We start from the raw sequence: 16,585 nt of genomic DNA, 5'->3' as shown, positions 1-16,585 counted from the left end.
ATGACCATTGGAAAAACCATAGTCTTGACTAGACGGATCTTTGTTGACAAAGTAATGTCTCTGCTTTTGAATATGCGATCTAGATTGGTCATAACTTTCCTTCCAAGGAGTAAGCGTCTTTTAATTTCATGGCTGCAATCACCATCTGCAGTGATTTTGGAGCCCAGAAAAACAGTCAGCCACTGTTTCCACCGTTTCCCCATCTATCTGCCATGAAGTGATGGAACCAGATGCCATGATCTTAGTTTTCTGAATGTTGAGCTTTAAGCCAATTTCTTCCCTCTCCTCTTTCACTTTCATCAAGAGGCTCATTAGTTCTTCTTCACTTTCTACCATAAGGGTGGTATCATCTGCATATCTGAGGTTATTGATATTTCTCCCGGCAATCTTGATTCCAGCTTGTGCTTCTTCCAGCCCAGCGTTTCTCATGATGTACTCTGCATAGAAGTTAAATAAGCAGGGTGACAATATACAGCCTTGACGTACTCCTTTTCCTATTTGGAACCAGTCTGTTGTTCCGTGTCCAGTTCTAACTGTTGCTTCCTGACCTGCATACAGATTTCTCAAGAGGCAGATCAGGTGGTCTGGTATTCCCATCTCTTTCAGAATTTTCCACAGTTTATTGTGGTCCACACAGTCAAAGGCTTTGGCATAGTCAATAAAGCAGAAATAGATGTTTTTCTGGAACTCTCTTGCTTTTTCGATGGTCCAGTGGATGTTGGCAATTTGATCTCTGGTTCCTCTGCGTTTTCTAAAGCCAGCTTGAACATCTGGAAGTTCACGGTTCACGTATTGCTGAAGCCTGGCTTGGAGAACTTTGAGCATTATTTTACTAGTGTGTTCAGATCAGATCAGATCAGATCAGTTGCTCAGTCGTGTCCGACTCTTTGCGACCCCATGAATTGCAGCACACCAGGCCTCCCTGTCCATCACCAGCTCCCGGAGTTCACTGAGACTCACGTCCATCGAGTCAGTGATGCCATCCAGCCATCTCATCCTCTGTCATCCCCTTCTCCTCTTGCCCCCAATCCCTCCCAGCATCAGAGTCTTTTCCAGTGAGTCAACTCTTTGCATGAGGTGGCCAAAAGTACTGGAGTTTCAGCTTTAGCATCATTCCTTCCAAAGAAATCCCAGCGTGTTAGATGAGTGCAATTGTGCGGTAGTTTAAGCATTCTTTGGCATTGCCTTTCTTTGTGATTGGAATGAAAACTGACCTTTTCAGTCCTGTGGCCACTGCTGAGTTTTTCATATTTGCTGGCATATTGAGTGTAGCACTTTCACAGCATCATCTTTCAGGATTTGAAATAGCTCCACTGGAATTCCATCACCTCCACTAGCTTTGTTCGTAGTGATGCGTTCTGAGGTCCACTTGACTTCACATTCCAGGATGTCTGGCTCTAGGTCAGTGATCACACCATTGTGATTATCTGGGTTGTGAAGATCTTTTTTGTACAGTTCTGTGTATTCTTGCCACCTCTTCTTAATATCTTCTGCTTGTATTCGGTCCATACCATTTCTGTCCTTTATTGAGCCCATCTTTGCATAAATGTTCCCTTGGTATCTCTAATTTTCTTGAAGAGATCTCTAGTCTTTCCCATTCTGTTGTTTTCTTCTATTTCTTTGCATTGATACCTGAGGAAGGCTTTGTTACCTCTCCTTGCTATTCTTTGGAACTCCCATTCAAATGGGAATATCTTTCCTTTTCTCCTTTGCTTTTCGCTTCCTGTCTTTTCACAGCTACTTGTAAGGCCTCCTCAGATAGCCATTTTGCATTTCTTTTTCTTGGGGATGGTCTTGATCCCTGTCTCCTGTACAATATCATGAACCTCCATCCATAGTTCATCAGGCACTCTATCAGATCTAGTCTCTTAAATCTATTTCTCACTTCCACTGTATAATCATTAAGGATTTGATTTAGGTCATACCTGAATGATCTAGTGGTTTTCCCTACTTTCTTCAATTTCAGTCTGAATTTGGCAATAAGGAGTTCATGATCCGAGCCACTGTCAGATCCCGGTCTTGTTTTTGCTGACTGTACAGAGCTTCTCCATCTTTGGCTGCAAAGAATACAATCAATCTGATTTCGGTGTTGCCCATCTGGTGATGTCCACGTGTAGAGTCTTCTCTTGTGTTGTTGGAAGAGGGTGTTTGCTATGATCAGTGTGTTCTTTTGGCAGAACTCTATTAGCCTTTGCCCTGCTTCATACATAGTGGTGTATGTATACATGTCAATACCAATTTCCCAATTCATCCCTTTCTATCCCCCAGCCAACACTATTTCCTCCTTGATATACGTGTTTGTTCTCTATACTCTGTTTAATGAACAAAAAAACCCTGAAATCCCTACTTGCCACCGTGACCTCAAACTCAACATGTCCAAACCTGATCCCAACAGGTCCAGACCTGACTTCCACTTCTCCCTACACTGTTGCTCCTTTACATTTCAGTTATACAGCAACATCCAACCCCTCACCTAAGCTAGAATCCTGAATTTTCTTGACTCTTCCTTCATTTCTTCCTTCATCCTGTACTTTCAATGGGTTATTATGTACTTTATATTCTATTGCTAACATTTCTAACAGTCATTCCTGCTCTCTTCCAGCTGCTCTCAGTGTCTCAATGCTTACAAAAACTTTGGCAATAAGCTCTCAACTGCTCTCTTGCTTCTCTTTTCCAAGCCTACATATTCACTGTCGCCCCTAGGTTATCTTATGTTATCCACCTTGCTAAACATTTTTGTTGGCTCCACACTGCTTACAGGTTAAGATCCAAAGGCCCCAGCATGGCTCTCCACATTGACCACTAACTACCCTTCCACCTCCACCCCTTAGTTCTATTTCCAACTACAGCATATGCTTCAGCCACTGGCTTCTTTGCTGGACTCAGAATACACCACTTGCTGTGATGTTCCCCTACTTCTGCTTTCATGGTCACCTTTGACTAGAATACCCTTTATCCACCATGACCCTCTCTTAGTGAACGCCTGCTCATTTCTCACTACCCAAAGACCATCTCCTTTGTAGATAACGCCATCCTTCCTTACGTTACCCCTGTAATTGTCTGAATAGCCCTCCTTGTGTGAACTTCTCGCAGCTGTTTATAGCTAGACTGTGAGCTTTCTGAATGTCAAGTAAACTTAACACTAATATTACTAAGGCCTACCACGCCTTAGGAATATGGCAAGTAATCATTCAAAAATAACTAACAACTGAAAGAACATTTTATGGCTCTGGTTACTGATGTAGTACAGCCTGCCTTGTTCACTACTGTACCTCGAGAACCTAACAGAGGAGACCCATTTGTTGAAGGACTGAACAAAACTTCCTAATTCTCTCTCCATCAGGTGACAAATTTCTCATCTCTCCCTCTGTTCTGCTTTAATAGTTAAAAAAAAAATTAAAAAAGGAATTTCTTCCACCCTAAATTCACTTTGACACCAAGTTTTTAAGTTTACATACAATAGTTTCCCAGCATAAAACCGTGGGATTTCCTTTGGAAGACAAAATACAACACTCACTAGTAACCAAATTGAATTCTTTCAACAGCAGAGTTCATTCAGAAAAGTAATTCTGTGAAAAGGAGTGAAAAAAAAGAGTGCTATCATGGCTCCGTGGTTTTAGTGGTCCACACCCAATCAGAATGCCATGTGCCTAACTTTTAGTAAAAACTCTTCAACGGGAGACCCCGGTTCGATTCCTGGGTCGGGAAGATCCGCTAGAGAAGGGACAGGCTACCTACTCCAGCAGTCTTGGGATTCCCTTGTAGCTCAGCCGGTAAGGAATCTGCCTGCAATGTGGGTAGACCTGAGTTTGATCCCTGGGTTGGGAAGATCCCCTGGAGAAGGGAAAGGCCACCCACTCAAGAATTCTGGCTGGAGAATTCCATGGACTGTATAGTCTATAGGGTTGCAAAGAGTTGGACACGACGAGCGACTTGCACTTTGACCATTCCCAACGGGTGAGAATCACATGTAGGACATTAAAATTTCCAACCTGGGAACACAGTAAAGACAACATCGTTGCCTTTTTTTCTCACCATTGTATTCTCTACCACACAGCACGGCTTAGAACACAGTAGTCACTCAGACTTCTGTTGAATGAGTAAATAACCTGATAAATGTATCTAAGTGCAGATGGTTCTTTAAGGTTTCTTCTGGAGAAAAACTAAACTGCACATGAACTAAGGAAAAATAAAAAAATAATGAGCCTTGGTACAACTATCAGGAAGACATTACTTAGACTTCAGATGAAATAAATTTCAATGATAGTTTAATAAGTGAGACAGCTTTTGGAACTAAGGACTTAAGAGTCACATCCTTAGATTTGTTTTTGGCCCGTATATGCTATAAAAGCCTAAAGGCCATTTATTTCCCAGATACTCAGAAAGCATTTGGGCAAAGAGCACAATTGGGTTTGTGTGTGTGAATATATTTTTTAATGAAATAGTATAGTTTTGCTATTAGATTTAAGTTGTAATAAGTCAAGTAGGTCTTCTAAAATACAGGTTAACCTGCTTATCTTAAAGCTTTACATTTCCTTTGTGCTAATTAAATCTCTGGAAGTTGTTTCACCAAAGTCCCTTATGCATATTTTTGATCTTTATCTGCTATTTCTACAATTACTGTTCAAAGCTGACTCCTTTATGGTACTGCATCAAGTAACTTTTCTGGGGGCCACAGAGCTAGAATTAGATTAGTAGAACTGGGACCAAAAACCAGTAGTCTTAATTAGTTTTTCAGAGCCTTTTCTACAAAATAATGGTGCCTCTCTTTAAATTCTAATCCACATGATTATTTCAGTAAAAAATGGAGACACAAAAGGCCTAACTCAAGCTATGAGATAGGGGCACAGGTTAAGTGAAACCAGAGACAGTTGAAACCTGCCAAAAGCCTTGCCAGGAAGAATTATATAGAGGCAGGAACTTTGCTTTGGTAAGGGATCACTGAGAATACATGCAGGCTAGCCATAACACAGTAGTTTCCCACCAAAGCAGTCCTAACTTGAGCATAATGAATTATGTAGTATAATATACAGGCTACTAGACTTGGGAGTCAGAGGCCTGGGTATATGTTCCAAGTCTGCATAACTCTAAGAACATGATAAATTTCTGAGCCTCTTTATTCGTAAAACAGATACTACAATATTTAAAGCTCAGGGTTGATGGAAGAAATAAAATGGAATTTCTTTATCCCTTTTTAAGATATGTATTTCTTCAGCAAGGACCATTTGTAAAGTACTAGAAATACACAGATGATAAAAAAAGATCTCTACTCCTCAAGAAGCTTAACGTAGGTATAATGTATATAAGCTGTAACTATAAAATATATAAATTTACTATAAAATCCTTGCATAAGAAGAATTTGTTTTCAAAATAACTAATCATTAAACACATTTAAGATTGAATATGCTCTCACTCTAAATTTTAGACATATAACCTAGTAATAGCAATAATAATTTCATACATTCACACACTTTTGTAATTTTTTGGTGAATATAAGACTTCCAGCTTTCCATCTTTAAATTCCAGACATAGAAAGGGGTTGTAAAATGATCTCGTATAGTATCCCTCCCAAATAAAATGATATTTAGCCTCAGTGTGAACATTCTAAATGACAAAAAATTCACTTAAAATACCTTTCTATTGCAGATAGTCCATCTCAGGTGGGACCAAATCTTCCTTGGCACTTGGTCTTAGACCTATCTTGTAAAGCTGAACGTCTTACCTACAACCTTTTTCAAGGATGTGTGAACTTCCTGAAAGAGCATGTAAATGTCCTACGTATGTACATTCCTCTGGGAAAGCGTCCACAGCTTTCTTTCATCAGGTGCTCACTGTAGTTTATGACGACTTCCAAAAAGGTTAAGAACTACTGCTCTAAAAATGTCACATAGAATAAGTCCACATGAGACTCCTTGAGATATCTGGGTACCATGCATGCTAAGAGCATGCTCTTCTCTAGGAGAAATACCACTAATGTTTCAGACTGTTTGCCCTCCAATCTGTCAGTCTCATGAGATATGACACGGAGAACTATATACAAAACTCGAGATGTGGTCTGAACCTGTATAAGACAGTAAGATCAGGGACTCCCTAGAGTATCATATTTTCACATAACATATATGACATTCTGACTCACAATTATTGAGTCTAGTCTTTTAAAAACCTAAAGGCAGGGTTTTATATTTAAATAGCACATGTGAAAGCTACTGTTTAAACTGCAAAGGGCTATATCAATCTGATATTATAAAATCTGTTTTGACATCATTGTTCCAATCTGCTAAGATTATTCTGAATTATGATTTGAATACCAAATGTGTCTCAGCTTGGTATCATTTTTCAAACTTAATAGGTAACTTTTCTAAGCCTTTATTCAAATGGATTAAAATGTCAAACCTAGAAAGTAAACTGAGAGCTCTGCAACCTGTCAATACAAACTTCCCTCCAGGGTGCCATGATCAGTTAATCAACAAACCTTCTTTAGCTATAACTATTTAACTAGTGATAAAAAGCTTTTCTTTTTAAATTCAATTTATGTACAGTATCCCCGATCCTACTTAGGAAATGTTATGCTGATTTATATAGTTTCTCCAACATTACTTACGAAGTGCTATGTGTGTTGCGTCCTCTAAAGGGTAACCCCGTTTTGCAGAGTTGATGACACAGAATCCAACAGAAGACATGGACTGCTCTCTGCAATCAAACAGAAAACACAAAAATTATACTACAAACCTTCAGAATAACTAAATAGAAAATGCAGCTTCATTTCTCTTTCCCTGTCCCTTCAACAAATCTGCCATAGTTAATCCAACTGCACTATATAATAATTATATTAATATATAACTTAACTGCACCATTTGGAGGAAATACATTCTGAGGAAAATGGGAACTAAGTGAAATGGGAACAGGTTAAATTCTCAAGTCGCCTAAATCCATTCCTTTTATTCTGTCGAGTTTGAGAAGATGATGAATTCTACTTTCAGGGTCCTCCTAAATTGTCTAAATTCCTCAAAATTTGACTTTCAAAGCTGGGTTTCATTTTAAAACAGGGCCTTTAACAATATATGGCATGCTATGTCTAGGAATTGAGTTAGCCGTACTTTGCCAGCTGGAGTACGTTTCTGTAGCAGCTGTACAGGGAGCTCTCAGCGGCGGTGCGATAGCGGCTCTTGTATTTAGGTCCCACCGTATGAATGATGAACCGGGCAGCTAGATTAAATCCTTTGGTTAATTTTGCTTCACCAGTCCGGCAACCTAGGAATAATGGAGAATATGTAAGTCATGGAGTAGTTAGGAAAAACAACAACAACAAACCAACAGAACAATGCATGAAACAGAGAAAGTATTAAGAACTTTGAGAAATTTCAGTTAAAAATATGGACTGAACACAAACATCTCTAATCACCAAATGACAGTAAAGCAATACAATAGGTATAAAAACAGAGACAAAGAGGGTGGGAGAGAACATGAAGCAGAAAAAAACACCATCAAAATTTTGGAAGGAATAAAGTCAGTGGACTAGAAGCAACTGATTAAGTAAAGCAGAGAAACCTAACTGCTTGCAGAAATGGGATGACCAGTATGAAGCAAACTGGTGTGCTCGGCAAGGCAGTGTTGGAGAGAAGACAGACTGGTCTGATTCAAATCCTGAATCTACCATGTTCCTGCTATGACACTTTGGACAAAGGTTTGGCCTCCAATTTCCTATATAAGAGAGACACTAATAGTACTTACTTCACAGGATTAAATGAGTTATTAATCTATGCAAAGTGAATTCAGAAATTAGCTATTAATATTATTGTTGTTGTTATTACTGAAGAACACTAAAAAGGCTCAGAAATTGGAGGTCCTAAGAACTTCTAAAGACTATAAGGTGAAGTGGGACTAAGAAGAGTCTGAGTTAAAAGTCTGTATAAAAACATTTAATCTGCAGCAACCTCTCCCTCAGCCAGCACAGCGAGGTGATGATTTCTTTACCACCACAGCAACAGGAAGGTTTATTCTCAGGAGATACTGAAGTAGAGAGTTTCTGGACTCCAGAACCCCAGGCACGGCTGAAAAGATGGGATTTCATTGAAGTGTTATACTCAAGAGTAATAGCTCCAGATCTCTGCTCCTAACTGGCTTCTAACACAGACAATCATGCTTATACCCCTGGAAGATTCTCTTTCAGGAAACTAAGAGGCTCAAGCCAAAGGGCCTACAGATTCTGATAAATTAGGGATGGTTCCTCAATGAAACAGCAGGGTTCCTGCTGAAGCAGATGGTGGATCTCCATCTGCTTCTAGATCCACCAAGCAATTAACGATCCCTGCCTATGCACACCAGAGAAGGCAATGGCACCCCACTCCAGTACTCTTGCCTGGAAAATCCCATGGATGGAGGAGCCTGGTGGGTTGCAGTCCATGGGGTTGCACAGAGTTGGACACGACTGAAGTGACTTAGCAGCAGCAGCAGCAGCAGCAGTCTATGCACACAAAGCTTCCCAGTAGCTTCTCAATTCTTCCCTGCTCAGTAAGCTGACACTTGATCACCAGAAGTGAGGAAATGTTTCTGTTGTTGTTCAGTTATTAAGCCGTGTCCAACTCTTCACGACCCCATGGACTGCAGCGAGCCAGGCTCCTCTGTCTTCCACTATCTCCCAGAGCTTGCTCAAATCCATGTCCATTGCATTGGTGTTGCTATCTAACTATCTCATCCTCTGCTGTCCCCTTCTCCTTTTGCCTTCAACTTTCCCAGCATCAGGGTCTTTTCCAATGAGTTGGCTCTTTGCATCAGGTGGCCAAAGCATTAGAGTTTCAACTTCAGCATCAGTCCTTCCAATGAATATTCAGGATTGATTTCCATTAGGATGGACTGGTCTGATCTTCCTGCAGTCCAAGGGACTCTCAAGAGTCTTCCTTCTCCAGCACCACAATTCAAAAGCATCAATTCTTCTTTGATGTTTCTTTGATCAACTCTCAGCCTTCTTTAGGGTCCAACTCTCACACCTGTACAATGCTACTGGAAAAACCATAGCTCTGAATATAGTGATCTTTGTCGGCAAAGTGATGTCTTTGCTTTTTAACACACTGACCAAGTCTGCATAGCTTTTCTTCCAAGGAGCACATGTTTTTTAATTTCATGGCTGCAGTCATCATCCACAGAGATTTTGGAGGCCAAGAAAATAAAATCTGTCACTGTTTCCACTTTTCCTCTTCTATTTGCCATGAAGTGATGGAACCAGAAGCCACGATCTTAGTTTTCTTAATGCTGAGATTCAAGACAGCTTTTTCATTCTCCTCTTTCACCCTCATCAAGAAGCTTTTTAGTTTCTCTTCCCTTTTTGTCATCAGAGTACCATGTGCCTATCTGAGGTTGTTGATATTTCTCCCAGCAATCTTGATTCCAGCTTGTGATTCATCCAGCTTGGTATTTCACATGACATACTAAGCCTCTCACAAATGGAGCAGAGAAAAGGCAGAGGACAAATGCTAAAAAAAAATAAAAGACAACGTTGGGACTTCCTTGGTGGTTCAGTAGTTAAGAATTTGCTTTCCAATGCAGGGGAGAGTGATTTGATCCCTGGTCAGGGAACTAAGATCCCACATGCCATGGAGCAACTATGCCCACATGCCACAACTACTGAGCCCACGCGCCACAACGAGAAGCCCTTGCACCACAACTAGAGAAAGCCCATGCGCCACGACAAAGACTCAGTGCAGCCAGGAAAAAAAAAAGACAATATTGGGAAGGAAAATTAAAAAGAGAGCAAAAAAACTCCCAACACCGTAATTACTGCTCTTGGAGAGAGAAAGAAAACATAGTACATCTGAAAACAAAAGTACAAGGTTATATTTAAAAAAAGAAATATTCAGAGAACAGGAAAAGGCATTTATCTAACTGTTATAGCTAAGTGACAAATATGACAGCAGGCGTAAAAAGTTCAATAGACAAGTTAAACCTAAAGTTGAGGAAATCTACCAGAAAATAAACAGATGGAAGACAAGAGGTAACAGATATAAAACTTGGAAGATGAAACGGGAGGTACAGATTCAATCAGGTTTCTTCAAAGACAGAACAGAGAATACAGCGGGAAGAAAATTATTAAACAAACAAAACAAGAAATTTCCCCTAATGGAAAGATGTAAGTTTCTAGACTCAAAGAGCATATGGAATAACCAAACTAGACCACACCACATCACTTAAATTACAATAAAAGAACATCAGAAATAAAGATGAGATCATAAAAGTTTCCAGAAAAGAAACCAGTAACATACAAAGAATCTGGAACAATAACATCACATTTTTCAATAGCAATAATGAAAACCGATAACAATGGAGCAATGCCTTCAAAGTCTGGAAAATAATTTCTAACCTAGAATTTTATTTCCACCCAAACTACCAATTAAGTTTGAAGGTAGAAATAAGACCTCAATAGTTTTGTCCCCTTTCACCTTTCCCACAAATCTTACGGTGGATTTACTCACAAAAATGAAGGATTACATCAGAGAAAGGCAAGTGATGTTACTGGTTTTATTATTACAGCTTCATAGTACAGTTTGAAATCAGGAAGTATGTTGCCGCAACCTCTGCTCTTCTTTCTTAAGATTTGTTTGGCTATTTGGAGTCATTTGTAGTCCCGTAAATTTTAGAACTGTTTTATCTATTTCTGTGAAAAATACCATGGGAGTTTGGATAGGGATTGTACTGAACCTATAGATGGCTTTGAGTAGAAATTAAAAATATTAAAGTAACAATTTTACTTCTTTTGGATTTGGATGCCTTTTGTTTCATTTTCTTATCTAACTGTTCTGGCTATGTTGAGGTATGTTTCCTCTTCATCAAATATTTTGAGAATTTTTATCATGAAAGAGGTGTTGAATTTTGTCAAATGCTTTTTCTTCATCTGTTGGAAGGATGATATAATTAAATTGCCGATGTGTTTGGTTTGCAACTACCTTGTTGAGAGTTTTTTTATCTATACTTATCAGGGATATAGGCCTATATTTTTCTTTTCTTGTAGTTTCCTTGTCTGGCTTTGTTTTCAGGCCTTGTAAAACAAGTCTGGAAGTATGTACTCCTGAACTTTTTGACTTGAGTTTGAAAAGAATTGAAATTAATTCTTCTCTCTCTCTCTCTATATATATATGGTATAATTCACCAGGGAAGCCACCAGGTCATGGGTAATCTTTGTTGGGAGGTTTTGATTGCTGATTTAAACTCCTTACTTTTTTCGTCCATTCAGATTTTCTATTGCATCATGGTTTAGTCTTGGTAGATTGTATGTTCACTAGGAAGTTATGTTTTTTCTAGCTTATCCAATATATTGGCAAATAACTGTTCATACTAGTCTCTTATAATACTTTGTCTTTCTATAGTATTAGCTGTAATATCGCCACTTGCATTTAGAATTTTGTTTGAGTCCTCTTTCCCTCTTTGGTGAGTCTGGATAAACATTTCTCCTTTTTTAATTTTTATTTTTTTAGTTTTAAGTCAACTCTTTATTGCTTTTTTTCAACTGTTTATTTTCTAATTTTTATTTCTGCTCTAATATGTGTTTCCTTCCCCCTTTGATAATTATAGGTTTAGACTGATTTTTCTTTTTTTCTAATTCCTTGAGGCCTAAAATTAGGCTGTTTGAGATTGTCCTCCTCTTCAGTTCAGTTCAGTCGCTCAGTCATGTCTGAATCTTTGCGACCCCTTGAACTGCAGCACACCAGGCCTCCCTGTCCATTATCAACTCCCAGAGTTTACCCAAACTCATGTCCATTGAGTCGGTGATGCCATCCTGCCATCTCATCCTCTGTCGTCCCCTTTTCTTCCTGCCCTCAATCTTTCCCAGCACCAGGGTCTTTTCAAATGAGTCAGCTATTTGCATCAGGTGGCCAAAGTACTGGAGTTTCAGCTTCAACATCAGTCCTTCCAACGAACACCCAGGACTGATCTCCTTTATGATGGACTGGTTGGATCTCTTTGCAGTCCAAGGGACTGAATTTGGCAATAAGGAGTTCATGATCTGAACCCCAGTTCAGCTCCCAGTCTTGTTTTTGCCGACTGTATAGAGCTTCTCCATCTTCGGCTACAAAGAATATCTGATTTTGGTGTTGACCATCTGGTGATGTCCATGTGTAGTCTTCTCTTGTGTTGCTGAAGAGGGTGTTTGCTATGATCAGTGCATTCTCTTGGCAAAACTCTATTAGCCTTTGCCCTGCTTCATTCTGTACTCCAAGGCCAAATTTGCCTGTTGACTTCCTACTTTTGCATTCCAGTTCCCTATAATGAAAAGGACATCTTTTGGGGGTGTTAGTTCTAAAAGGTCTTATAGGTCTTCATAGAACCATTCAGCTTCTTCTCTTCTCTTACTGTAGGCATTTATTGCTATAAATTTCTCTTATAATTGGGTTTAAAAAATTTTTTGACATCCCATAAGTTTGGCATGTTTTATTTTCCTTGTCTCAAGATAGCCTCCTTACTAGTCTTCTGTGTGGATGCCTCCTTACTAGTCTTCTGTGTGGATGATTTATCCAGTGTTAAAAGTAGGGTACTGATGTCCTCAATTATTACTGTATTGCTATCTTATTCCTCCATTCAGTTCTATTAATATTTCTCTTTGATACATAGGTGCTTCAATGCTGGGTGCATACATATTTACAACTGTTATATCTTCTTGATGAACTGATCCCTTTACCTCCATATAGTGACATCTGTCTCTTCTGACCAATTCTGACAGAAAGTCTATTTTATACAATATAAGTACAGCCACTCCTACTCTCTCTTGGTTTCCATTTGCAAGGATTATCTTTTTTTAGTCTCTTCACTTCCAGCCTGTATGTGTCATTTAAGCTAAAGTGAATCTCTGGTAAACAGCATATTGTTGGAATTTTTTTTAGTCCTTCAGCTACTCTGTGTCTTTTAGTTGGAGAATTTAGTCCTTCTGCATTTAAAATTATCATTAATAGGTAATTATTGTCATTCTGTTAACTGTTTGATGGTTTTTTCAGTCCTTTACCCTTCAGTCCTCTCTTACTGTATTGCTTTTTTTTTTTTTAACTAGTATGCTTTGATTTTGTTCTCTTTATCTTTTGTGTATCTATTGTTACCTTTTGTGTATCTATCATAGGTTTTTTCTTTGTAGTTATCATGAGGATTACATCAAACATCTTATAGACTTAATTGTCTATTTTTGCTGATAACAAACCTTCACTTGTGATGTTACAAAAAGATGCATCTGATACTGTTGGTGTTTTCAGTAGAAATGATGCATTATCACCTCTGAGTCTCTAAGTTAAAATCCCAAGGAATGTCTATTCATTTATTTATTAGCTACTGAAAGGATGCCTTTACTGTTCTTGGTATTGGGAACACAGAGGACAGTAAGACATGCAGTTCCTGTCCTCATGGAGTTCAAAGTTTGATGGGGACATAATCATTACATAAACAATTCATAAAATTATAATTAAGAGCTCCAAGACAAGTACTGCAGGCTGGAAGCATATACCATGGATAGAATGATCAATTCTGAAGAAAAGAAAATAGTGCTTTCAGGAAGAGATGTAAGCAAAGACTTCAGAATTAAGAGAACACTAGTACATGCAAAATTGAAAAGGAGCTGGGTGACAAGGCAACGGGAGATCAGTTTAGTTCCAGCACATTGAGGAAGGTAAAAGGGGACCTGGAAGTGAGTGAGTGAGATCTTGCAAGCCCCTGGAGACCAGTATAAGGAGTCAGGATTTTATTTTAAGCGCAATGAGAGGCCACTAAATGGTTTGAAGCAGGGGAGCAATAAGAAGGGATTTACAATTTAAAAAGAAAATACTTCCTGTATGTGGAAAACAGATTTAAGAAAAGAATGGATGTAGGGAGACCAGTTGGGAGGAAGGCGATGACTATAATCCAGATGGGGATGATGGCAGCACAGGCTGGGATGAAGGCAGTGGTAACATAGAGAGATTCAAGGTTGATTTAGGGCTTAAAGACAGACATATGGGGAAAAAGAAAGAGCAAGTGTTAACCCTAAAGACTTTTGCATGACAAATGCGGTGGTTGATGACAGTGCCATTTTACTATTAGGTGAGATAGCAAATTCTCACCTAAGAAAAGCTGTTAGATTGAGCTTTCCCATTCTGAACTTGGGTGATTAATGTTTTAAACTTACTGCAATACTTTTATATTCATCCCTGTCAATTTTTTCCATTTTTTGGCTCATACTTCAAGGCAATGGCACCCCACTCCAGTACTCTTGCCTGGAAAATCCCATGGACAGAGGAGCCTGGTGGGCTGCAGTCCATGGGGTCGTTAAGAGTTGGACACGACTGAGCGACTTCACTTTCACTTTTCACTTTGATGCATTGGAGAAGGAAATGGCAACCCACTCCAGTGTTCTTGCCTGGAGAATCCCAGGGATGGGGAGCCTGGTGGGCTGCCGTCTATGGGGTCGCACAGAGTCAGACACGACTAAAGCGACTTAGCAGCAGCAGCAGGAGTCTAGAACCTAATGTCTCTCCTCTGTTACTCCATCACCATAATTTATTCTTCATGATATACTTTGTATTTTTTTTCCATTTTAAAAATATTCACTGAGGACAGACTTAAGTATTTATGTGTCAGGAACTTTCTCCAGGTTGGGGATTAATTAATTATCAGGGACTACTATCATCTGAATCTTAGGATGTTTAGAGATATGGAAAAAACAGGCACAGAGGCAGGAGCCTGGGGTCCTGCAGGTCTTAAGTCACATAGTTCGTCAAGGACAGAGTTAGTGTTCTTATGAACCCTGGTGGGCTGCCGTCTATGGGCTGCACAGAGTTGGACACGACTGAAGCGACTTGAAGACTCTCCAAATTTATTCTGCTAAAAATTTTTTATTTTTAAACTAAATTCAGGAACTGATTATTGTTTTTATTTTATTTTTTAGGAAACAGGCACAGAGGCAAAGTCTTAAGTCACATAGTCAAGGACAGATTTAAGGTGTCCAAAGATATGCTGCTAAAAATTGAGTTTTTATTTTGTAAACTTAAATTTAGTTATTTTATTTTTTTAAAAGTCGTAAGTCCAGATTTAAGGTGTAAGTGAGAATATGCGCGCGCGCGCACACACACACACACACACAGGCCATCAGGAATTTTTCCAGACCAGTTTCTGTTACTCTTTTCAAAGAACTTCTCAGCTTTATCCCTAATACATTTTGTAATTTCTACATGTTTTTCATAGCATCATGCTTTTAGTTAAATTGAGGGCTTTTTCCCCCACTTCTCCCCTCCCGGTTAAAGTTTAGTGTCTTGATCAGATAGATTATTTAACTCTTCTCTCTCTATCCCTTCTTTCATGGTCAACATTATAAATGTTCTTGTTCAAATTCTAATATCTTTATTAGGTTAGAAACCAATTGTCAGTGTTAAGTGGCAGAGGTCTAAGAAATGAAGACTTTTATAGAGAAGGGATTTGTTGTTTACATTTTAAGAAAAATTGCTTTATTTCATAAATATTTTTTATAAAATGGGATGACTACATTTCACAATATTCTCTTTGCACTCAAATAATAATAACAAAAAGTTGCCAGGTTGGCAAGTTAAGAAAATAAATGCAAATAAAGTAAACAAGATTCCTCCTATTTCCAATTCCAAAGAAATATTCCAAGAATAACATTCTGGTTAAAACATACAAACAAAAACAGCAAGTACAGAATTAACCCAGAATGCATTTGCTCTTAAAATGCACTTGTGGTTTTTTGCCAGTAATTCAATTTCATTACAGAAGTGCAATACTCTTATGTCCAGGAGGTATATAAAAATTTCTCTGTCAACATCAAAACTCAATAAAAAAAGCTTCAGTTTAGACAGAGCATAATTGTTTTATAAGGCTTATCAGTGCAAGACAATATACAGTCAAGAAAATGTTACCAAAGATCTAACCTGCTATGACAACTGTCATTTTAAAATTCAGGAACACGAGAGAGTTTTACTGAGTAAAAGTCTCAGCATTCAGTTTCTAACACATTGTGGGTTTATCAGAGGCTGTAATTGAACAACACCAATAGAGCTAAATCTACTTAGAATGACACTATACTTCTTCAAACATCAAAATATATGCTTCCTAAGCACTAACAGACCTAAGAAAGTTCACTTGCCTCTAAGTTTCTGGAGGTCCTCCTTCAAATCAGGCCCTGCAAGCATGAAGATACTCTCTGACACAGGATTCTTATCCGTGAGACTTTCATTGCTGGTATTCACAATAGCTGTACAGTTCAGTAATGCCACATCTCCTTTCCTGAGGAAACAATAATTAAGAGCAAGTGTAGGGAAGAGGAGGCAGATGAGAATGTTAGTTTCTGATTCTTTCAAAACATTCTGTCTTCAATGCCTTCACATTGGTTTTACTAGTTCACAGACTTAAGCAATAGTAAAAAGTTGTTCCTAATTCAGAAAGGCTAATAAGGCATCTCAGATAGATCCTGAATGAAAAGTGCTACAAATGTGAAACCCATAAAGCTATCATGTCATTCCTTGGCTTCTTCCATATGCCTGTTACATTGCAACACAAGTCTTACAGAGCTGAAAGTAGGTGGTTTTTAGAGTTTAAACATAGCAACATTATTCATAATAGCCAA

The 16,585-nt window shown here is 38.7% G+C and overlaps 1 protein-coding gene across 4 annotated transcripts in view; it reads right to left on the bottom strand.

The window, feature by feature from the left end:
- Nucleotides 1–16,585, bottom strand: part of GDAP2 (ganglioside induced differentiation associated protein 2) — a 75,380-nt gene that overhangs the window by 47,276 nt on the left and 11,519 nt on the right. For all 4 annotated transcript variants that reach the window (XM_070367417.1, XM_070367419.1, XM_005895282.2 and 1 more), the window contains exons 3-5: nt 16,106–16,245; nt 7,098–7,251; nt 6,602–6,690 (exon numbers count right to left, since the gene is read on the bottom strand). In XM_070367417.1, the coding sequence (XP_070223518.1) occupies nt 6,602–6,690; nt 7,098–7,251; nt 16,106–16,245 (383 nt within the window). The remainder of the gene's footprint in view (nt 1–6,601; nt 6,691–7,097; nt 7,252–16,105; nt 16,246–16,585) is intronic.

This window comes from Bos mutus, chromosome 3, assembly GCF_027580195.1.
Source record: "Bos mutus isolate GX-2022 chromosome 3, NWIPB_WYAK_1.1, whole genome shotgun sequence".
Taxonomy (NCBI): domain Eukaryota; kingdom Metazoa; phylum Chordata; class Mammalia; order Artiodactyla; family Bovidae; genus Bos; species Bos mutus.
The sequence above is the reverse complement of the archived record's forward strand: the minus strand, read 5'-3'. Positions and strand labels throughout refer to the sequence as shown.